The sequence below is a fragment of the Pelmatolapia mariae genome, linkage group LG7 (genome assembly GCF_036321145.2).
Source record: "Pelmatolapia mariae isolate MD_Pm_ZW linkage group LG7, Pm_UMD_F_2, whole genome shotgun sequence".
Lineage (NCBI taxonomy): Eukaryota > Metazoa > Chordata > Actinopteri > Cichliformes > Cichlidae > Pelmatolapia > Pelmatolapia mariae.
This window is the reverse complement of record NC_086233.1, coordinates 40,391,258-40,415,601: the sequence shown is the minus strand read 5'-3', so window position 1 is coordinate 40,415,601 and position 24,344 is coordinate 40,391,258. Positions and strand designations below refer to the sequence as shown.

The following is a 24,344-nucleotide window of genomic DNA, read 5'->3' as shown; positions in this document are numbered from 1 at the left end:
TTGTAGAGCATTTGTCCATATAGATTTTGTTTTAAATGGGGGGGCGGTGCTCAGGTTTGGGGTAACTGATGTACAAATATCTACCTAAAATCAACCAATTGGCACTGTTTTATGCCAAAATGTATGTGTGTTTATAAAAATATATCAGAAATCATGACCCAGTAACTCAAAATTCTATAAACCTTGGGAGGCCAGTTTCATGTACATAAACACACACACACACACACACACACACACACACACACACACACACACACACACACACACACACACACATTCCTTCTGCACAGGGACACTGTGAGGTTCATCTCAGCATGACATCATGTAAACATTGATAGTGTTTGATTAATGCTAGCAAAATGCACGTGTGTGTGTACGGGTTCGTACTATCCTGGTGGGGACCAAAATCTGACTTTTACTATCCTGGTGGGGACTTTCTGCACCGTGGGGACCAAAATCCAGGTCCCCTCGGGGTTGAAAGCAATTTTCACACTCAAAATGCGGTTTTACTGTCAGGGTTACAATTAGGTTATGGTTAGGTTTAGGGTAAGGGTTAGGGTTAGGCATTCATTTTTAATGGTTAGGGTTAGGGTAAGGGGCTAGGGAAAGCATTATGTCAATGGGATGTCCCCACGAGGATAGCAAACCAGACATGTGTGTGTGTGTGTGTGTGTGTATGTGTGTGTCAGGGGGGTTGGTGTATCCAGGTCATGATTTGGGAAAGGCATGTAAACAATGGTGCTGAGTTTTTCCATTTCATGTTTGGAGCTTTGTGCAATCCATGACAAGTGCCCTCTAGTTCCACTATTTTCATGTGAAGGCAGTCATTTCTAAAACCCTTTCATCTTTTGAAATAAGATGAATAATAATGATTATCAGCTACTATGGACCAGAAATTTAATCTCTAGAAATATGCTACAAGAAAAGGTGTTGTTATCTTAAAGTCGCGGGTTTAACGAGTGACTCTATCTTATGCATTTGTTTGGCTTGGGTGTATTTACTCTGTCCGAGTTCTCTGTTCAGTCTGATGATAGTCTGCGTATATCTGTGAAGATGAGAACTGGGCCCTATGTGAATAGCTGCTTCCTCTGCCCACTCTCTTTGTTCCCCTCTCTGTCGCACAAGACCTTTTTCTGTTTTTACTTTGTTTTTGGTGAATAAACTGTTCATCTTTGCATCTAACCTTGTGCTCTGTCCTGGGTTGTTTGAGGCTTTTTGAGCCAGCCATATTTAAAACATATTTGAAACAGGGAACTCAAACCAACTCTCCCTTTTAACATTTATCATAGAGAGTTTCTATCACCAGATCCTCCGAAATGTCCAATATTCTGAAATATTGCAAATATTGGACAAAGAAAGGACAATAAACTAAAAACAATACCAATTTGTTTTCACACGAGTGTTAGCCATAGGGGTGGTTTAAAAAAAGTTGCACTGTTATTGTACTGTCAATCTTTAAAGAAATAGAAAGAAAATCCCATTAAAATGTTGTATGTTTAAAAAAAAAAAGCAATAAAGGAAACTACTAATGAGATCCTACAGTTTTGAAAGCTTGTGCTCTCTGTTTGCCAAAACAAAATGTTAAAGTACCTGGAGGTATGTTGTGGTATATGTTCCCTTATCAAAGTCTCAATACGTATATATAGTCCAAATACACAAATGTGCCTTTAGCTTTGGAAATGTCCAATTTGTAGAAGAGTGAAGGAGGATAAGTAAAGAGCATTATTCAAATAATTAGATCAAATCAGAAGGAGAGCTCTTATGTGCATTTGGGTATTTCTGAGAGTGTCCTCTCTGTGGTGGCACACCTAATATAAGCCTTCAGTTCAGCTGTCCTTCAGCTGCATTTGTCATGTTCATGGATCAATGATTCTCAGCTGACAACTGGGTATTATTAAACATCTCAGCAGGGAAGCAAATCATAAAAGACCTGTGTGTCTGTGTGTCATTATTCTGCATGCATTAATTATTCTGTTTTTGTATGCAGGGTACTGTGTTTGTGTCAGGTGGATGAGCATATACTCTGTGCTGAGGTTACAGCCTTGACATGAAAGGCTCACAATCTCACTTAATGGCAGCCAACATAATGCGATGAGTCACAGCTCACCAGCACATGTCTAAGTGTTTATCAGCATCAGGCCTTTGTCCTCACTACATCTTCATACAGCTGCTGCAAAGAGCACGTCCTGCCAATGCTATGCTACACCTTCTTATCACCTAACTCAGCAGTTCCCCTTAGAATGTTTCAGTTCATGATTTTGGCTTCCCAGCTCTTGCTTTTCTGTTTTAGTATTATTTCATTTGGGTTACAGCTGTCAGCTCTTTTCAGTACGAAGACCCTAATACTGTCACTCTATACCTGCTTCTCACCAACAAACAGCAGAGAATCTCCGAAATTAGCTGGTGAAATTGGGGAACAATTAGCAAGCCTGGCAGCTCCCTTTGAAAGTGCAGGAGACCAAACCAGGGCACTCCAAATACATGCAGTTTTGCTAAATACACAGTGGATGTAAAACAAAGGAAACGTTTGCAAATAAGCCCATCTTTTTGCTAGGTTTTGGGCCTAGAGATTCTTCTTGAGATACAACTACAAATACACTGGTGCCAAACACCGACACTTTTATTAAAACATGCAGGCACTCTAAATGGTATACCTTAAGATTTGACTGACCGTTTTTCTGATTTACTGTTTTTTACTGATTTCTGTGAGAATGTGAATGTCAATGCGAACCTGTCCAACTCAGTTTATGGAAGTGACAGCCAAGTGAAATTGAATAATTAAACTGATACGTTACTTGGGCTTTTTACCAGTTTATTTTACCAGTTTAGTTTAATCACTTACACTGATAAGTATCTTCAAATGTATTGAGTTATTGAAGAATTTCAGTACACTGATACCACTGTTATTGTTGTAGGATCATATTGTTTGCTCCTCTGACTCCCTCATGTACTTTTTTACTTGTCAACCCCAGTACATAACCTAACACAAAATGTAAAACCTAAAGAATAATCACACCGTAAGTAAAGCCGTATGACAGGACAGAAAATCTGCTATTCAATCTGACCACAAACTGAGCAGTACAGCACTACAGGCTAAGAAAAAGGAAAAAAATCAAGTTAAATTTAGCTGAAATTACAAGATGAAGCTGCATGTCAGCAGAGTATTAGCTGTGGTAAATACAAGGAGGTTTTGTGGTTAAACTGTTTTACAGCTTTTAAGTAATGTCACAACTAAATACTTTTACAAGAAACAGGGAAATGGCAGCAACTCAGTCATTAAATCAGTTAAGCCTAATTTGTGGAGGCAAATGAACAAAGCCTTTGTGTTGTTCCATATGGTCACATCTGAGTGAAGAAGCCTCTTCAGCGTGTTATTCAAATGCAACTCGTAGATTGCTGCTTACAGGAAAAGCACTATTGTAGCCGCATATCTCGTAGTTAATTCAACCTCTAGGGTCTTTATCGAGTTTGCTTGTTCATTTTATTCCATCCCACGGCACCCATGAAGGCACAGGTCCACTAACAGAACTGTGTGCTTGTTAAAATACACAGTGAATAGAAATGCTGATAAGCTAGAAGTTATTTGAAATGGGACAAGAAAAACGTTTGAGTAACCGAAGCTTAAACATATATTAAAGGCTTCAAACTAGAGAAAAGTAAACAAGAACAAACCTCAGTTTGTAAACCGTCTCTCAGAACGCAATTCACACTTTCAAAGCCATTATCATTTTATTTTACTTTAATGAGCAGCAAAAAGAAAATACTAGGAGCAGGAGGAAAAATGCACTGTTTAACTATGGTGCATGCTATTTATATATACAATGTCATTAACTACACAACCCACTGAAGACCTTATGCATCATTGTGATCAGCAGTTCAGCACAATCAATCCAGTGTTAATCCTTTCTTTGTGTTTTAGCCTATCACCTCTTATTCACAGTCAATACAAATCATCACCAGATCCAGAGTGCTCCTTAACTCTTTAACAATCAATAAATAAGTCAGCCCATCAGCCAACCGCTCACCAAACATCACATTAGATCTCCACTGACAGTGGGTGAACACACTATATTAAATTTGCCAAAAAGATAGCCACATTAAAAAATTCTGAGTCTAAAAGCCACACTATCCATCTACATCTCCCAAGTTGCAAAAAAGTATCGAATTCAAACAGAACTAAATCAGATTCAGACACCAGGACTGATGAATCAAATTCCACTTACCTGTGTGTCCATTCTGAGCAGCAGCAAACAAGGCAGAGGTTTGGTTGTGGTTGAGGTCATGGTTTTGATTAAGATGACTGGATTTTTTCTCCATGGTGGTGGTAGAGGTGATTTTGGTGGTAGAGGTGGTACTGATGGATGTGGTGGTGGTAGTGGTGATGTCGTTGGTGGTTGGTTCTGGTTGGTTAAGCAGCATTGACAATAAAGTGACATTTCCCTGGGAAGCAGCTTGGAGGAGCAGGGGTCGCCCGCCGTCCAGGGCAGCAGGCCCACCGCCACTTAGAGAGGAGACTACGGAGGGACACCAGCCTGCAAGGGGAACGAGGAGTAGGAACAGGACAGGTTAAACTGGGAGGAGGAAGAGCAGAAGGTAGAGGAAACAGCTAGAAGTACTAAGTGTTGGAGCACAAGGGTGTAAGAAGGTGGAAGGGAAAGGACAGCATATCTGTTTCACTCATTCAAAATAGTTTGCTTTGTCAAAGCAGCAGACAAAGTTGCAGTAGTTAACCATTTCCACGACAGAAACAGGTGTAGTAGATGAATTAATCCTAGAATAAATGCTGTAAACAGCTATGCTGCTAAACACTGTTCAAACTCTTCAATCTTCATTCTTCTTATTGTTGTGAAGATCCCACAATTTTAAAAATAATAAAAATGAAAGCTGAATTTGGAAGAAACACCCTTCAGTCATGTTATGAGGGTTGACTTTGCACAGTGTGTCCATCAGAGGGCACTCTGCAACTAGAAGTCACAAACACAAAAACAAGCTGATCCAATTGGACAGATGAGTAAATAAATAACTACACTCATTCCTTAACAAAACATGATGAGTATATCAGAATACTGGATTTTTAGATCACCAAATAACTTGAAAACAAAATCTCAAAAAGTCTGATTAGTGTCTAATGAAACTGAAGCTTCTTAAAAATGTATAGTTTTAAATTACTCACCTTAAACCAAGACAGAGACTGTACTTAATATCAGAATGTCTGGAATTGCTAATTGCTTAGTTTGTCACCACAGAAAGCAAACCTTTTAAAATAAGCTCTCAATTTAGCTTCTGCTATTCTACCTCAAAGCTATTACAAAACCTATGTGGTGTTTATTGTAATATATATGTAATATATGTAAAATATATATATATACACACACACACACAAACACACACACACATCATTAGGATTCTAAAAAGATTATGGGAGTAACAACTAAAGTTACATCCTGCAGTTTTGTTCCAGGAATCTGTGGTTTCCTCGGCTCCACTTTTCTCAACCTGAGATCAACTGTAATGCCTAAAATATTATCCTTGTTACAAGCAAGCTAAACTCTAAAATCACTCAGTCTGCATAAATGTCCTTTAAGGTTTAAGCAAAAATTCTAACCAATCATGCCCTGCACTGATGACAATTAGTGCATTAATTTGAAATATTTTATACATCCCCCTGTTGTGTCTTTGGTTATCTGAATTTTAAAGTCTAGCTTACCAGAGGGTTTGAAAGAGTTCTTAAGGTGACAATATTTATTTTTACCATCTACATTTTTTTCACATTTTTTTCTGTTGAATTTGTTACCCTGCTGTGAAAAACAGATATTAAACTGAAAGCTTCCTTACAGGGGTGGTTCGAAGTCTGCTAAAAGAAGCCTGCTAAAAACGGCTGTGATTTAATCAGCTTGTGAAGCATCCTGCAGTCTGGACAGAAAGCCTGTCATCGCATGTGATTAATGCACAGCAAGAGGACAGATAGGTCTTTAAGTACCATCAGTCATCCACAAACACAATAGACAAATATATATATATATATATATATATATATATATATATATACATATATATATATATATATATATATATACATATATATATATATATATATATATGTATATATTTATTATTTAGTCAGATAATGTGAAAACATACACAGACTAATAAATTACCACTGCAAACAGACAAACAGATGAAGTGAAGAAAAAACATCTAATTACCAACCCCAACAATTGCGCTATGACTACTAAACATGGGCCTATTCAGAGTTGTCATACTTATTTTACTGTGGCAATTTCTGAACAGTCAGGGTTAAAAATAGGCTAAAGAAAGTGGAGAATTTGAGTGCTGAAGTGTGTCAAGACAAAAAGAGACAGATTCAAAAGAGTAAAGAAAAAGTGCAGCATCAAATCTCAAGACGAAGAAAGCCCCAGCAGTTGTTCTGGTTGGAATTTTTGTGGTTTTGGTGCAAAAGCAGGATAAGAACAAAAGCTACAGAAACATGTATGCTGACAGCTGACTTTATGGTTTGGCTTATAACTGTGATAGATAATTCAAAGTGCGGAATTTCTTTTCACACTACTCCACAGCTTTGTCAGATTTGTAAGTGGGACATGCTGCAATCGAATGCAAGAATTTCATATAGGCTGGCAATAAAGGTGGTGGATCTGCTATTTTCAAAAGAAAAGAAGAAAAAAGTAAGATATGGCCATAAAAACATAGTCAGGTTTTTCAGTTGCATGCCAGATTCTTAAATATAAGGTGCTTTTCCATTTAAGGTGTTTTGCTCGTGCCAAAACATAGTTACATGAACAGACAGATCACTATATAATGCATATACTATAATATATGATATATATTAAATATACCCTGGTAATGGTTTTGTAGCTTTTGCTATACCCTCATGGAAATCTGGGAAAACACACATTACTAAGTGTTGCAACCAGACAATACAGAAATATTGAACCTAAACATCAAAAAAATACCCAAGTTCTAATAAGCTGGATTTAACTTTAATCACACCACACAGTGCAACCAATCAAAGCATGAAATTCACATTACAGTGAATAGAAATGCTAACATTTATATCAAAGCAAACAAGTTGCATACAGAGTGCTGTCAATGGCAAACAGTCAGTCGGACTAGTTAATGGAAGCTGAAACAGGAAGTAGTGCAGGAAGTGGAGGAGTAATCATTGCATGCTACTGGAGGATGGAAAAGGGGAAGGGAAGGAGAGAGCAGCCTCTGGCATCAGCTTCAGAGAGGATAGGGGGTTACTTTTAGAAAGCCCAACAATATGAATACATGAGAGCACCGGGAGGGGCGCTGGCCTGTCTCAGTTCACCCTGAAATTCTCCTTCTGTTAACCTCTTGTCTCTGAGCAACAGTCAGACACATCCTAGTGACATGTTCTAAATGTCTGCTGTTGATACTGATGCTGACATGTCTAATGTGACATCATGGGAGATGAAAGGTGCTCAGGGGGAGGGCATATTAAAGGCAAAGAAGGAGAGATAAGTTGAGAGAAAATGCAGTGAGTAGCATTGGATCTTGTAAGGCTTTTCAGGGTTGGGGGGCAAGAACATAAACTGAGCTGACCCATGTGTCGTTTCTGCAGTTATACCAGTTTTCCTGTGAACTGATCCTTATGCTGTGCTAAGCTAGGCAAGGCTAGCATCTTGGAAAGACAGGTAAAGAAAAGAGGCAGTGGGCAGAATTGGAGGGAGATGCAGCAAAAAGGAGCCCCTTTACCTGATGCTGTTGCCAGGGGGCTGCCTGATGAGGCACGGGGACTACAGGAGGATGGAGCACTAATGGAGGAGGAGGTGGAGGGGGGGTTTATGGAGGAGGGGCTACTGACAGTGGTGGCAGAGCTGATGACTGGGGGGCACTCTGAACATGCTGCTGCTGGATGCTGCTGAGGGCCCCGGCCAGGCCCTGGGGAACGGCACGGGGGGCAGGCACCCACCTGAGAGGCCGTCAGGGCTGGGACCAGGTCCAAGGCCGGTTTTGGCGGCAGCTGGGGTGTGGCTGGTTTTAACCCAGCCCCAGGGGTGCGGCTGCTGTCTCCCACCCCCTTGATGGGTGGATGAGGAGGAGAAGGTGTCTGGGAAAGCCCTGGCTTTTTGGGAGGTATAGGAGGAGGGTTTCCCCTGTCGATCCTGGCCACCGTGGGAGACTTGAGGCCAATGGGGTGGCTCAGGCGGCTGGGAAAAGGGCCTCCCTCTGAGGCAGAATGGGGCAGGCCTGGACGCAGGGGTCCAGTCCCTCCTGCAGGAGGGCTGGTGAAGCGTGAGAGGACCTGCGTGACGGTGTGACGTGCTTGCTGCTTGGCAGCAAAGTTATCGCGGTTGGTGGGAGAAAGGTCACGGGCTGGAGGACTCTGGGATGCCGTGCCATTTTGGTCCTGTTCCTGGAACTTGTAGCGGGCAGCCTGGACACGGGGACTGACCCCGCTGGGTAAGCCGTGGGGGGCATTGCCCTCTGAGCCATTTTCTGTCTGTGCTAGTCCTCCTGAGCTGCTGTGGATGATCCCCCGGCCAGTCGTCTTTGGCAGGCTCAGGCCCACATAGTTGGCAGGGGTTGGTTTGACAGGTATAGTGAGAGGGGTCTTCTTAGGACCCTCCACCTCTGTGGGAGGCAGGTCCGTTTGGCAAGACGCTGTTCGTGAACTAATGGGCTCTGTAGCTACAGAAACAGACGTCAGAGCTTTAGGTTTGGGTGGCGTACTGGTGGCAGCAGCAGGTTCTGGTCTACTAGCAGCAGGCAGACCAGCTCCATCCTTGCCTTCACCCCTTTCAGTCCTGAGCTGCTCCACCTGCTGCCGCAGACTCAGGCTTTCTGCCTCCTCACGGCCCAGCCTTGCACGCAGCTGTTCGCGCTCCGTGTCAAACTCTGACAGCTGCTTCTCCATCTTCGCCTCCATCTGTTGGCTGCGCTGGCGCTCCGAGCTCAACTCATCCTGGAGTCGGCCAGAGGTGCGACTCTCCTCATCCAGGCGAGCCTGGAGCTCATCAAAGCGCTGTGACTCCTCTACGACCCGTGTGGCAAGCTGCTTGCACTCTCGGACTAGCATCATGACAATATGCTTGTTCTTCTCACGCTCATCCTTCAGCTGTGCCGTCAGCTTGCGGTGCTCCTGCTCTAAACTCTGGAGCTGCAGTTTCTCCATCTCCAGCTGAAAAAGGAAAGAAAAGACACATGAAGTCTGAGAGCAGTATTACAGATCACAGACATTACAGCTGAAACTTGAATATATACACAATAAGACACCAAAAAAGAAATCACACTAAGTAATTCAGGTTACATGTGTGCAGATACAAGAGGATATAATTTACCTCTACAACGTCTTTAGTGACAGTATTACCACTGGACATGTGACATAATGACAACTCACTGACATCTTTCAAATAAATCAATTGCAATCAAGCATACCACAATACTCACAGATTGTATGTGCTGTACAAGCTCAGTAAGTGTCACACGTATGTCAAATATCCAATCCCCAGCTCACACCTCACCAGCACCATGTCTTTGATATGATCTTATAAAGCAATCTGACACATCTTTTAATACCATAGTAAACTTCAGGTTCAAATAGCTGAACCTGAATTGAAAATCCAACTGCTTACATTCTGAGGCAATGCAGCACCTCAATTGTGAATGCATTAATAAATCAAACAAAAACTGAACTTTTTTAGGAGAACAGGGAACATAGTTTAACACAGATTAATCAAATCAGCCAGACAAAGTAACTGAATTAAAACAGACAGACAAGACAGGTCTTATTCCTCTACAGGGTGGTTGAATTTATGTGTCTCTATGTCAGAGTCTCTGCATACGGTTGAATTTCGATGACTTGTCAGACCAGTGGCCTCTATATCTGGAGCATCGCTGCTATTATTAGCTCAGAGTTGGCTTCACAGGGGGGGCTTAACTGGGGCTCTCCACCCAACTGACCCCATCTCTCTAACAAGCCCCAAACAATAGAGCTGACACTCTGCTGCTCCTATCCCAAGTGAGACCCCTCCCAGCCTTAGCTAACTCCTTCACTCCTGCTGTTCCAAACCATCAGGGAATAGATATCATCACCAGCTGATGCTGAGGAGAAGTAAGGGCTTTATAAGCAGGAGGAGAGCCAGGGGAATGCCAGTTGTTACTCAAAAGGAGGTGTTACGACTAGCTGCTAATTGGGTGAGGATTATGTCTGCTGTAAGTCAGCCTAATGCCTCAGAAAAACACATTTAGGAACACTGTACATGTAGAAACACACTGGGAGGACTAGATTAAAACCATGTGGGATTAAGATAACTCTGTAATATGCATGACTCCATGTCTCCGATTAAGGACAACTGGAAAAAGCTACGGAGTCTTTTATTATATTCATTTCTAAATGGTTTGGCGTATTGTAGACAATGGTGTAACAGACAGAATACTTTGCAGATAGAAAACTTCCCAGCTTTAGATTTCTTTAAATTCCAGATTTGGAGACTCACACCCCACCAGCACCATACCACACCAAGTTTTTTTTTTTTTACTGTAGGTGTGATTTTCAATTATCTTATAGATTGTCTATGATGATTTTTTAAATTACTGCTATTGCTAACAGCACTCTTAATACAAGTGGGCTACAAAGAGTTTCCAGAAATCTTATACTATGCCTACAGATGATACAAATTGTTATGTAAAATCTCTTTATACAGGTTAATGCTGGTCCTTTAAAGTGGCAGTAGGGTGTTAGTTGTAGGGTGGGACAGGGTCTTTCTCCAACTTCATGACTGATTCATGGAGAAGGAGATAGCAGGACTTGGGGATTGCCTTTATTATTCCCATGAACAAGTTCAGAGTGTGTTATGTATTAACTGCCTGATTGTCTTCAGCTTGGCTAAGACCTCATGGATAATTCAGTAGCTTACTCACAGGAGGACAACAGAAGTGGAAACAGACGGAGGGGATAAAGATAGCGCGAACTAGCCAGGTGAAATTCACTCTACCCAGCAACCAGAAGATCTCTCCAAGCATGCTAAGCCTGTGTCTTTTAGCAGTGCTGGTTTGTTGTTGTGTCACTGGTCATTTTAAGAGTTCCAGTGAAACCTGCCTGACACATTTGCTGATTGATTGTTTGGCTACAACTGGGCAATCAGTGGTGATATGGTGATTTATTATACACTAAAAAGAGTACACAGCTTCCATCTTAGAAGAAGATGCGCTCTTCTAGTACGTTGCTCTGTTGTGCCAAACCAAAAATCATAATTTAGCACCACAGCAACTGCAAAAAACTTAAGGAACAATCTCATACAAATCTCAATTTCACCAATTTATATTCACCATGTCAAATGAGAGTACATTGCTGTATGTTGTTGCTTCTTTTACATTTAAGTGTGTTTTGGGGGGCTAAAAAGAAGCAAAACCGCTGTAGTTCAAAGTCATACAACCATGTTTCTCAGCAGTACTGAGAGTGGTTTCACAGGTGAAGTGGTGCACTTTCTGTTTTCAGGTCAAACTGTCTTGTGAGAATGTTGAATCTGCCATGTGATGCACTGTGTAATCCTAAGAAAATAACCATAATTTTCAGTTTTACTCCTCAATCCCAGAAGACTCCGCAAACCTAACTGCAGATAACACTACAAAAATGGTACATTCCAAATCAAAATACCAGTCTTGGCATTGTGGTACAAATCACATGGTTAATTAGGAGATAGGTTAACTTTCGGGCAGCTCCATCACTCAGTCCGCATTTCTTATTGTTTTGTAACATTTCTAAAGGCATAACCAAAGAAACCAAAGAGCTTTTCATGGTGAAGAGATGCAGTATCCATAAAAGTTCGCTGCAATTTACTTATTTGGGACCAAACTAGATGCAGAAAACCCACGACAAGTAAGTGATCCTTTAAAATAAGACCAGAGTGGACTAAAATAAAACCTCAGATATTGTGGTACAACTCAATGAAACTGTTGTATAGTAAAGATGATCAATTTATTATTAAATTATTTTTATTTTAATTATTTCTATTTATTTAACCAAAATATCACCAGAAGCTATTCTCCTGCCCTTTCATAAAAACACGCTTTTTCCAAACATTTGAAATAATCTTTCACCAGTCTCTGACATGAAATTTGAAAAAACAAAAAAAACAAAAAACTTCATTGGTCTTTTAACTTTTTTGCAAAATTTTAAATGGCTTTAAATTCTGGGATATTTTTTATATATATATATATATATATATATATATATATATATATATATATTTTGGTTGAGCTTTCCAGCAGATGGCTTCACAGTATCACTGACTGGAAGCTGCTGAGTCCCAAGACAGCAAATCAACCTGAGAATCCAAAGATTTTAAAAAAGTTTGCTGTACAGCTGGTGTGAAATTGTTCTTCTGAAAAGCTGCCTTTGATCAGCACCGAACATGCCTACAGTTACTGTGCCCATATAACTCTCTTTGGTCTACCTGTCCAGAGAACATAAATTGTTTGTCTGAATCTTCTTTGGCAAACTAAAAATTGGTTTCACAGTTATCTGCAGGGCGTGTGATGACATTGGGGCATTGTGAGACTTCTTTTTGCATTAAACCATCTGTTTTTTGGATGAGTTTCCTGTCGCAGCCAGTCCCAGCCAAACACATACTTTTACTGCAATCATTTTTTAATTAATTTGAAATTCCATTCACAAACTTTTCCTCCTTAAACCCTTTAAGAGACCTTTTTAAATCTTCACCTGATGACAACAAACACTTGTCAGTAACAGAGAAATAGTAAGACAACCTCTACATGTCACAGGTTACTTCTCTCACTTCCTGAAAATGTTCTAATCTTTGCTCCTAAACTGTAACATCTGATTCTAACTTCATGGACAGAGGCATCATTTGTCATTTTTCTATTTAAGATCTGGAAAATTCAATTTCTTTTAAAAGTTACGTTTATATTTTTATGCACACACACACACACACACACACACACACACACACACACACACACACACACACACACACACACACACACACACACACACACACACAATCTATTTAACCAGCTTTCCTGTCAAAACAGCCGACTCCTACCTCTCCCTTCCTTCCACTCCTTCCTTCGTCCATACCTCCTCTCTATGTATTTATGTGTGTGGTTACTTACAAAGGTTCAGTGTGGCTTCGAACTAAATCTGTATTTCAGAGTTCATGGACAGGACATACACATAAACAGAGTATTTTCTTTATTGTTCACACACTCAGTCCTCCAGCCTCATGTCTGAACACTTTGTGTTGAAATATATGAGAGGAAAAAGAGAAACAGCGAAAATGGGACAGAGGGATAGCAGACATCTGGCTGCACAGTTAATCAGGGCTTTCTAATCCTAAAGAGACCTCGAACAAACACACACTCAAATACACACACTGCATGTGTGTATATGAGTTTGTACACAAAAGCAGAACTGACACACCAGAAAATAGGTATTAGGTTTGCACACAACACAGACACACTGTTACTCCACTCTTACCCCATTCATATAATACCCATGCATTCATGAAAAACATTAATATACACAGACAAGCGTCGAATTTTCTCTTTCCCACAACTTCCTTTGGAGGATTTCAGCCTCAGAGATTTGAATTCTGTGTAAATAAACTCAATCTGTGGTCAAACAGAAGATGCAAATAGATTTCATTAAACTTGACTGAATATAGCCACCTATTCACTACAATTTAACTTAAAAGAAACATAAGCTCAGAAATTAGACATTTTGTAAAATGCGACTGACCATTCTCTGCTACCGCAGCTACACGGCTCTAATGATGGTGGTGTTGGTTTTTCTGCTGGTCCAGCTCACAATGAAATATCTCAGTAGCTTGCGGTTAAATTCTCCAAACTTTCACCGTCCACAGGGCACGATTCCTGATTATCTTGGTGTTCCCTTGGGTTTTTTCCTAGCAGCACAACTTCAGCTTATGACAAGATGATTTAAAAGAAAAAAAAATTCTGCCAGCCTTGGCTTCACTTGAAGACTAAAGCTAAAAAGCAGTAATGCTAAACACTGCAGTATTATTGCTGGTAAGGAAATGATGTGAGCTCAGAGGCAGCTTAAAACATAAATATACTATTAAGTCAATGTAACAATATAGTGACTATTTATATCTTTCAGTCATATGACCAATGCAGAACTGATGACAAAACATGGTTTAACATACTAGAGCATTTGCTTCAAGACATTGTAGATCACCTCCAACTAAAGAAAGTCCATGAACAAGCTACAAATTCTGACGCACATACAGCTCCTTCCATGTACTACATTTAAAGGCAAGAATTTCTTTTATGTCAAATCCAAAGTAATACTTTTGGAAAGGATACAACACAAATTTAATCAAAGCTTCTTTCATGTGTTCAGATTCAACAACCATTCGGCATTTTGGACACACAAACCTTGTAACTGTCTGGCAGCACAGGAAACACTGTTCTATGTGTTTCCCTCCTATAATGATTGGATATCATGTGAAATTTATCAATGGGCAGTTCATGAACCTCTTCTAAATGAATAATGTCAACATTTGTTTGACTAATTATACAATATGCGGTGCTGCAGGAAGCAACACCATAAATAAATAAATGCACTAGTTGCTCTTTAATCCATTTTGTTCCGACGCCATGCAGCAGCTGATAATCGTTCCAGTAGATTCAGTCCTTCAAAGCATTTCTGCACAAGGACTGTTTACAAAAAAAAATCCAATTAAGTTACAGTAATTATTGTCAATGCCAATGCCTGCAGTAAACATCCTGAGACGTTCAGCTTCCACTGTTGTGCCTGGTTGGGAGTTCTGGTTTAAAAAAGCAGAAGTGAAGAGATTGGATTTCATGTGAGAAATTAAATCTTTCCTTAGCAACCATACAGGTGGCGTTTTAGTTTCAGTTTCATGGTCACAAGGCCATGCACTCTCTATTTTTGTTTTCAACTCCAACCTTCTCCACCAACAGAAATCCCCCCCGCAATGTCTTACCCTTTTCTGACGGCTTTCGGCAGCAGCCAGCTGGGCCGACATGCGTTCCTGCATCTTTCTGCAGTGTGCCATGACGGCCTCCAAGACGGAGATGGGGCTGGACCCTAGGGGACGCCGTTCCTTGTCTCCTCCGGGGACCCCGCCTTCGAAGTCCCTCTGAAGTGCCAGGTAGGGGTCAGTCAGGCTGTAGTGGCTGTACCGTTCTTGGAGAAAAACCTCCTTCCGCTGAGCCTGGAGGGGATACAGAAAAAGCAGAAAAGGTGCTATTTAACTTGTTTACACTACATGAAGTAAAATGATTTTGATGAAAAATAATATATAGAATGTTTCCAGGTTTTCAACCAGAATCACACATATAATCTCATACTGTAGATATGTTATAGAATTAGCGTACAACCAGAAAACAATGCATTAACTAACAGTACTTTGACATTGTTATAATGTAAGACAAAAACAAAAAGCCTTTGATAAGGAATGACTTTCTCTCCTTAACCTCATCCAGTGACCTAGATCAAAAGTGTACGTGTCCAAAAAGCACACGGGGTAACAACATGAAAGGCGTCAAACTGTGGTTCATTTTCTTCACTTTGTTAAGCATTCCTCAACTTTATTTGGAGATCTCTCTGCTACCCATGGGAAATTTATGTCCCAAAGAGGTTGAAGCTCAAGCAACACTGAAACTTTATTACTTGACCAACTCGTCTGGTCCCGTGGCCGTCATCAGGGTCAGGCTGTGTCCCAAACAAACTCACCCGTAATTACATTACATTAAATAACAGCTAACGAGCAGGAGAGGACATATTTATGGTGATTTGGAGAGCTCAAAGCTTTTACCAGTCCACCATTAACACCCAACCTACCCTTACACAGTGCTTCAAAAAACAAAAAAAACCAAGCAAAATAAAAGGAAGCTCAGGCCATGCTGTGGAACTACGAACCAACCAACTCTTCCCCCCTAAATGTTATTACCCCAACCGCATGACTCCACAAGCATTCAGCACTGAAGCAGGCACAACTGCGCTCAGGTTACACTGGTACATGGCGATGGGAGATACCTCTGACCAGCTTGGAAGACTGTACACACAGGAGGGCTGTGGTATAATAAGAGAACACGGCTATACTGGCATGACTGTTTCCATTCTTAACTGAAAACACGACGTCCCTTTGCAGTTAAGTAGAAGATCCTTTGCCAACTACAAACTTCAAGCATGGCTGAAAATCTTTTCAGCTGCACAGCTGCAGACTCCAATGTTTATCATTCATCTTCCAGCTTTGGACTTCCAGTAGAATGTAAACAGAATGCTTAATGCTTCAGCAAATCAGCGTCCCAAGACAGCACGTCTTTCCAAACAGCATATGAATGCAGCAGACTCGTGATTGGCCAAAAAACAAAAACAAAGCTAACAGCGGTAGTAAACATCTGACTTGTTTTCAGCAAAACTTTGTCAAATGTATACAGACACCAGGGGGAAAAAATTCACATTATCCGTGTGGCTTTAGAGAGTCTGGGTGTACACTTTTGCAGGTAGAAAAAAAAAGAAGCTATCAAACAGAGCTGGCTGTACACACAGCAGGGGCAATGTGCTCTGAGTGAAACACTAAAACTGCGAGTCTACACTTGTGTTGGGTTCAGTAGTCAGTGTGTACCTATGTTAAATTATTTATTTTTTCTAGTCATAGCCACAACTTTCCTGTTTACGTTACAGTTCTTGCCAACTTATCTTTTTTGCCAGCAACCACCAGGCTGACCAGTTGCTCTTCATAGACTCTCATTTTGCAGTTGGACCGACCCTAAAGACTCTAAAGCAGTGTTTCCCAACCACTGTGCCGCAGCACATAGGTGTGCCGTCAGAAATGATCAGGTGTGCCGTGGAAGATTATATGGTTCCACCTGATTAGTACTCTAATAGTGCTAATAATACACTGGTTAACAATACATTAGCATAATAGCTTGCACGCTATATTTTCAAAGAGGAATTTGTTTTTCTTGATGTATATTCCCCTGAAACAGCTCACTGCATCAAATCCTGCAGGTTATAGAGGGGAAACATCTTCTGTAAGATCCAGTGTTATTCACGGCTGCTTCAAGCAGAATCTGGCATTTATTAGCCTCAGTAACATTACCCCTGTTGAACCGGTCTTCTTCTGACCAAAACCAAATGACCATCGATTGGCCAAATACTGCCTAACCAAAATCCACTTGGCGGCAGTAAAGCGGCTGCAAACCTGCACAGACCATAAGTAGTGCTGAAAGAGTAATAAATGTTTCAGGAATACACTGCAATAAAACAAAAGCCATCAGAGTTGGGTGAAGGTCGTCTTTCGATCTATAACATATAACTGAGTCAAGGCATTTATGAAGGACAAACCATTTGATGTGATCTTTAAGCAAAAGGGAGGTGCCTTAATCTAAGATTTGAATTGCAGTTTTGGAATGATTTTACAGTCATGATTCATATCTATCAGCAGTAGAAAAATGGTGAGTAATTAATAACTAGGGTTACTTAAAGGGTTGGGACTTAAATTTTATGTGGGGGGAGGGGAAGCCAAAGTGTGGGACAAAGCCACAGACAGCAGGGACAGAGAGGAACGAATGGCAGGACGAAGCTGCAAGATGCGTTTCCAAAGAAGGAAAAGTAAGTCTGGAGAGTCAAACAGTAACACGCTCACATAAAGAGCACAGAGGATAGAGATTGATGGTCAATTCTAAGAGGGCTGAGGCAGGTCTGGATACTGATGGCCGACTGTGAGCAGGCCAATATAAACATGCCCCCGAGGAAAGGTAGGTGTGCGTGACAGAGAGGAAGAAAGAGCACGAGTAACCGAAGAACAACAACAAAAAGGCCGTGTGGAAAGACTGGAAAGAGGAAAGACTTGACAAAAAGCTGAATTTTCTCACAAACACTTCAAACATGAAGATAATACCTGCAGGAATAATTTGATACTTTCAATAAACTTTGAGTTGACATTAAAAACCACAATTATAACTAAAACAAGCAGTTTTCCGTATTCAATTTAATTCTAGAGTGTCTATAAAATGGTCAACAGCAGTTAAAAACTCAAAATTCATGTCTTTAACCCTTTTTTTTTAATCTGATCAAAAATTCCAAAATTCCAAAATAAACCACCCAGAACACAGAAATCAGCAAAGTGCAGAAAATGGCACCAGTGTCACATTCTTCAGTTTCCACACCAGAGGGAAGTTTTTAGTTAAAATGGATGAATCTTAAAAAAAAATCTTAGTAAAAATACTTATTACAATATATTTTCTACTTAAAGTATTTTCTATACTCAAAAATCTTTACTGACATCAGCTGGGTGAGTACTCGGAGTAGGGGTGGGCGATATAAACGATATACGATAGAAACGATATAGATTTGGCCAACGATAGAGATTTTGACTATATCGCTCTATCGCGATAGCGCATGTTGATGATGTCATCAAGCTGCGCCTGTTTTAGTCGAAAGTATTGCAGCGGCTACAACCATTATCATCTGTAAATTATGTTCTCCTGACTGAAGTTTGGCCCGTGTATAGCATCCTGCTATGCGATTGCATTTGTCCCTGACAACCAGAATCCCTCATGTTAACTTTTATCGAGTGGAAAAAAAGTTGGCGTTCATCCACCAGCTTCACTTTGCTAATGTTATGCTAACATAGCTGTGTCGCTAGCAATCACGTAGCACAACATTATATACCAGGTAGTCCAACTTCGGTAACCCTGCAAACGCCACTGCTGTTTAGTTTTCTGTCTTCATTTATGTTGGGAGTGATAGCAGTGCTGTACGTTTGAATTAGTGTCAAAAACCTCTCATTCAGAACATGGTATGAAATGTTTAGGTATAAACTAGCGAGCTAACTTCCTGTTAACTTCTAACTCCGTTAAATTTAATAAATTCTGTTTTCATGGATGCATGGATGTTAAACTTAATTGTTACACCCGATAAAGCAGCAACGCTGATGATTTTATTAAAGATGAAAGAATTTAGACTGTTTAACTCTCAGTGTTCGTTTGACTTTGGGACCTGAAGGGGACTGAGTTTTTGGACCCAGATTACTCCTCACTACGGCAGCCGTAATGCTCTGACATTCCATCAAGCAGTCCATCAGCAGGCTTACCAAAGTTGTACTAAAACATTTTTTAACAGATTTCTACACGCCAAAATCGGTTCAAGGTCAGTGAGCACAACAAGAATTCATACATAAGGCACACTCTCGATTTTTGAGAAAATTAAAGGATTTTAAGTGTGCCTTATAGTGTAGAAAGTATGTTATACAGAAGAAAAGAATATATCGTGATATATATCGTTATCGCACATGCTTCAAATTATATCGTGATATGAATTTTAGGCCATATCGCCCAGCCCTAACTCGGAGTTAAGTTTTGAGCTCATACCATAGATGCTTATGCTCTGAAGCTACATAATCCAGCTTCAGTGAACGTATCATCTAAACCATCTTAAGGGAATCCATCTGTAAAGCTCAGGAAGAAATAATTAGGAGCAATGTAGTGCCATCTTTCAATTCAATTTTATTTATATAGCACCAAATCACAAGAACAGTCACCTCAAGGCGCTTTAAACTTCCTTTCACCTCTCAGGATCTCCCTGTAAATGCTCACATAGAACCAGGGGCCATTTAAGTCCAGTTCAGTCAGTCAGCGGCTCTTTATGCTCACATTAGGAACATTATTTATCAGGCTAAAGGTTTTTGGGTGGTTAGGTGAGCATTCCCATTAAATATCAGTAAACTATTCATTTCACAAGCCTCAACTTACTAGCATGTTGTTTCTTTCCTTTCTCATTATTATTAAAAGAGCCATTTATGATACGTGAGTAGTTCGACAACTTTTTCCTCAATCACCTCTGTTTTCCCTTCGTATTTAAACCTGTGAACCAGATCATCAAGATTTCCTGATTGGGGGCAGGGGCTCAGCCCTCAACCCTATTTACAGAGTCAGGGCTTGGACCAATAGCACGAAATCCTTTGAGACCTCTTCAGCTGTCAAATGCTAAGCTCCCCCGAGGCTCTTAATTCCATAGATACATTGATTATCACAGGGAAGCTACGACATACAATAGGCTTTGAGGGGTATATGCTTTAGGAGCAAATCCAAAGAAAAGATCTGTCTTTCTTTTCTTAAAAAAGATAAAAATTTAATCAATATGTTCTGGTCATCTGTTTGATAATGCTGATGAATAATAGCAAAGACAATATTAAAAGTCTTCTTAGAATAAATGTTTGTAATAAATTTGGGATCCAGGGTTTTAAAATGCAGCTGAAATAAATTAATAAAAGTAGGGCTAAATCACCCTTGAACTGTAAGTTTCCAGTGACTTTAGGATGTAAATATGGTTAACATCCCTATATTTTAGTTACATGTCATGAGCCATACCCCCTGCAGTTTACTAAGGTTTAAGATAAGATGTTTATATATTCTGGTTTGGGAAAAACAGAGGGGTGATTATGCGCTAGTAACTCTAGAGTATTTACTAGTGTAGCATTGGTGGTGTGCTATGAGTGAGATGTCAGTATTATTAGCATCAACCTTTATAGGCATGCTGCACTCGCTGGGAGATAGGGTTCAAAATTGTGGCCAGAAAAAGAAAGGTGGTCTCAGAAGAGCAGTAGGGATGGACTAGAAGAGAAGGCAGAAAAAGGAGAGTTGTAATGAATAAAAATCAGAGAAAAAAGAGAGAAACACTGAAGTGAAGGAGGGAAAGAAAAAATCTATTTGAAAAGAAATCTGGAGAGGGTAATCCAGACATTGCATGGTGGAGAAAGAAGCAGCATGTATTCATGTGGCTCATTTAGACCTACTCATAAGCATGTGAATATCAAGTCAGCAGTTGGCTCCCAACTCAATCCATATAAAAAAAATTCAAACAGAGGAGCTGTTCATGTCCGGAAGAACACACACAAGCATTAGACCAAAATAGAGGGATGTGCTTTGAGGGCACTTGATTTGAGTGTGTGTTGCTTGAGATGCTGCTTAGCTCGGTAGTCAAAAAAAAGGGGTGTGATAAACTGATAAAAAAACTACTATTCACATGATTCATGAACACCTGGATGGGAGGTATATCCTAAAAGGCTTTGCTTCAATGAAAGATTTAAAAAAAAATTTTTAAATAAATAAATACATCAGATGAGAAGGTTAACTTTATTCAGATGAGTGATTCAAGAACTATAAACACAGTCACGTGTCTAGATTCCAAAAGACACCTGTACAGCTCTTTCTGCTTAGCATATATATATACGTACACACATTTTTATAAAGCCTCCTGTCATGAACAGCCAGCTGCTGGTTGTTTTTTGCCCTATTGAAAAGTGACTCATGTATTCAATCGTTATATCACCAAAAACACCAAACACCTTCTAGTTCCAGCTTCTCAGATGTGATGATTTGCTGGTTCTCTTTCTTGTTTGGAGTTCAGTATTGTGTGTTGGGTTGAATAGGATGACATCAGATGATTGATTTGTGGCAGCAGTTTCCTTCCCTGAACAATACAATCGATCAATTGTACCTAACTTGAAGAGCTATCAAAGAGCATTCTTAATATTGGCTTTAACCACTCAGGTTGGTCTTATTTCAGTCAATCAGTTTATTATTTAATTGTTAGAATAAACAGAGTAAAAGTCAGTGTCAGTGCTGCTTTGTTATAATCATAAGAAAACAGACACTCAAGGATTAGATCAGTTAAACTGAGAGTAAAAAACCAAAACATAATTTTGTCTAACAATTAACATGATTTATTGAATTGTTTTCATCTAATAAAAGTGCTGCTAATTAAGTCTAAACACATTCATCATTACTGTCAGATTGTTGTCCACACTCTGCCTTAAAATAATTTTTTTTCCTTTCATGTGTTATATTCAAACATTTGCCATTATTTAGGTTATCTGTCTTCATGAGAGTATTTTGTTCTGATGGATTGTCCTGTTTATTTTCTAAAATGTAGCCATGTAACTACCTTTGGCTCATTTTAATTACAGTCCTTATGCATAAGTAGAAGATAATCATAGATACATAATACTGTATAGTATAGCTCGCATCATACACATTGGGTGGGCAGGGGGATATCATACCATCCAAAAGCTTTCCAGTCTGTTTGTGTGTGCATTTGTCACCAGGGGGTGTGGATAGTCCCTCGGGATGAACTGACCCTGGGGAGGATGGAAAATTTCTGCAGTACCATCTGTCATTCACACACATGCACACACACACCAATTAAGTAATCTTCACTTCAACTGTTTTCTCTCAAATTATCTATCAGTGAGCTGATTTGGGTGTCACATTTAAACCAGAAGGCCCTAACCTCATGTATTAAACCTAGGTTATGTTAGCAAGACGGAACCAGTAACTCAATGCAAAACAAGCAAACTAAAGATAAAATTCAATGGCCAGTCTCTGGGCCTGTTTGATTAGGGCTTTGGCAATCAGTTTCACAGCAACTGCCAACAACCTCTATCCTCCACAAGCAGTCAAAGAATTGATACCTTTCCCTTCTAGTGGTTGCAGATGGCCTTTAAGTAGTCTGTAGGCCTGTGTCGCTGAGGCTTTATACTAAAATGAGGAAGTTACAACGAATGTTTGAATGTGTATCTTGCCTGCATTCACACTGTGGAAATGTAAACATTTTTGATGTGAATTGTGGCATTAGGTGTATCTAAAATGTCTCAATAAACTGTATATCACATTCATTTCTGAGGTTAATAGCCGACTGTTTCCAGAGGACCAAGGCAATGCAGGGGGTAAAAAAGAAAGAAAAGAAAAATAAACTTTAGAAACTGAACTAATTCATTCTACTTGGGATATGGTTACCAGGTCCCCACTATGGACCCAGGCCTGGGGAGGGAGCTCGAGGGAGATCTTCAGCTGGTAGCTGGTCTTAAGTCATGGAGCCTGACCAGGCACAGAATAAAGAGGTGGGTGGTGAGCCCATAGGAGGGCAGGCCCATGCCATATGGATTGGGTGCAGTGTGTGTCTACCAATGGTTGGGGCAGAGGGTCTGTCGGTTCAATCCCCAGCTGCTAAAGCTGGCTATTGGGACATGGGACATTATCTCTCTGGTGGGGAAGGAGCCTGAGTTGCTGTGTTTGAGGGTTAATAGATGCTGGCTAGATATAATTCGGGCTCACCTTACCACATGGTTCGAGCTCTGGAACTAGTGTCCTGGAGAGGGGCTGCACCCTGTTCTGGTGTTTGCCTCTAGCATCTGCAGTGTGGACACTGTACTGGTCTGATGGGGTAAAGAGGGAGATGAGAGTAAAAGCAGTCTAAGCCCCTAACCTAACCTAAGGTAATGAGAATAAGATCGCAGATTCAAGCAGTGGAACTGAGCTATCTCCAAAGGGTGACTGGAATCAGCCTAAGAGATAGGTTGAGAAGGAGTCCTTCAAAATGACTGAACTCCCAAATGAGAGTAAAGCTGCTACTACTCCACATCGAAAGGAGCTAGCTGAGGTGGTTTGGGCATCTAATAAGAGTGCTTCCTGGTTAAACAATGTAAGTCAGGTAAGGGTGAGGAGGGGGAGGTCTGAGCGGTTATCGATAAAGGACGGATGGATGGATGGATGTCATATAGTGGATTCATGCCCTAGCTATTATTTCCGCAAAATATTTCATTTTTTAAAACTGTTGCTTAATAACTTCTTCATACATGCTAAAAATGTAAGGAATATGTAGGTTCAAAGAGCTGCGAGGGGTATCCCTAACATTTTAAATCAAATGCACTTGTAAACACTACATATGAATCCTAATCAGTACACAGAATGATGAAGTGTGGTGGTTACTGTAATTAGAAAGCTATCCTCACAGTGAGTGAGAAAGAGCATCTGACACTTGATGACCCACAGTCACGAGGGATTTATCTTTGCTGCAGGGATCAATATGTGCAAAAGGATTAGATCTGACATAGAAGAACAGATGACTGTTGCACGCTGCAGGAGATATGGTGGACTCATAAACAGGGGAGGTGGAGGATGTACAGTATAAATTAGAATAAGATAAAAGAAAGGAAAGGAAAGGAAAGGAAACTCAGAGGTAAAAAAAGAGGCAAACAGAATGTTTTAAAAAAGTAACTATCAGAGAGAATGTGAGAGATGTGTGCATTAAAGGAGAGAAAGAAAGGGAGGATAAAAGGGAAAGATGATAACAGGTGAGAACCAACAAAGCAGATGTTAGCTGTCACCTATGCTGTGTTCACACGCAGCTATGACCCCACTATGAGCTGACAGTTCAAAGCTTCAGAGAACTTGAACAGCATCATGTTGTCAACCACCAAAAACTCAACCAAAACACAGATCATCCTGCATTTCAAGGTATGGCAAAGATTCAACATTGTGTATGAGTTTCAGACTCAGATTAG

General features: G+C 40.3%; 1 protein-coding gene across 1 annotated transcript in view; it reads right to left on the bottom strand.

Moving 5' to 3' along the window:
- cttnbp2 (cortactin binding protein 2) overlaps nucleotides 1-24,344 on the bottom strand; it is a 94,686-nt gene that overhangs the window by 25,924 nt on the left and 44,418 nt on the right. The window contains exons 3-5 of the mRNA XM_063479095.1: nucleotides 14,976-15,206; nucleotides 7,738-9,163; nucleotides 4,224-4,532 (exon numbers count right to left, since the gene is read on the bottom strand). Of these exons, the coding sequence (XP_063335165.1) occupies nucleotides 4,224-4,532; nucleotides 7,738-9,163; nucleotides 14,976-15,206 (1,966 nt within the window). The remainder of the gene's footprint in view (nucleotides 1-4,223; nucleotides 4,533-7,737; nucleotides 9,164-14,975; nucleotides 15,207-24,344) is intronic.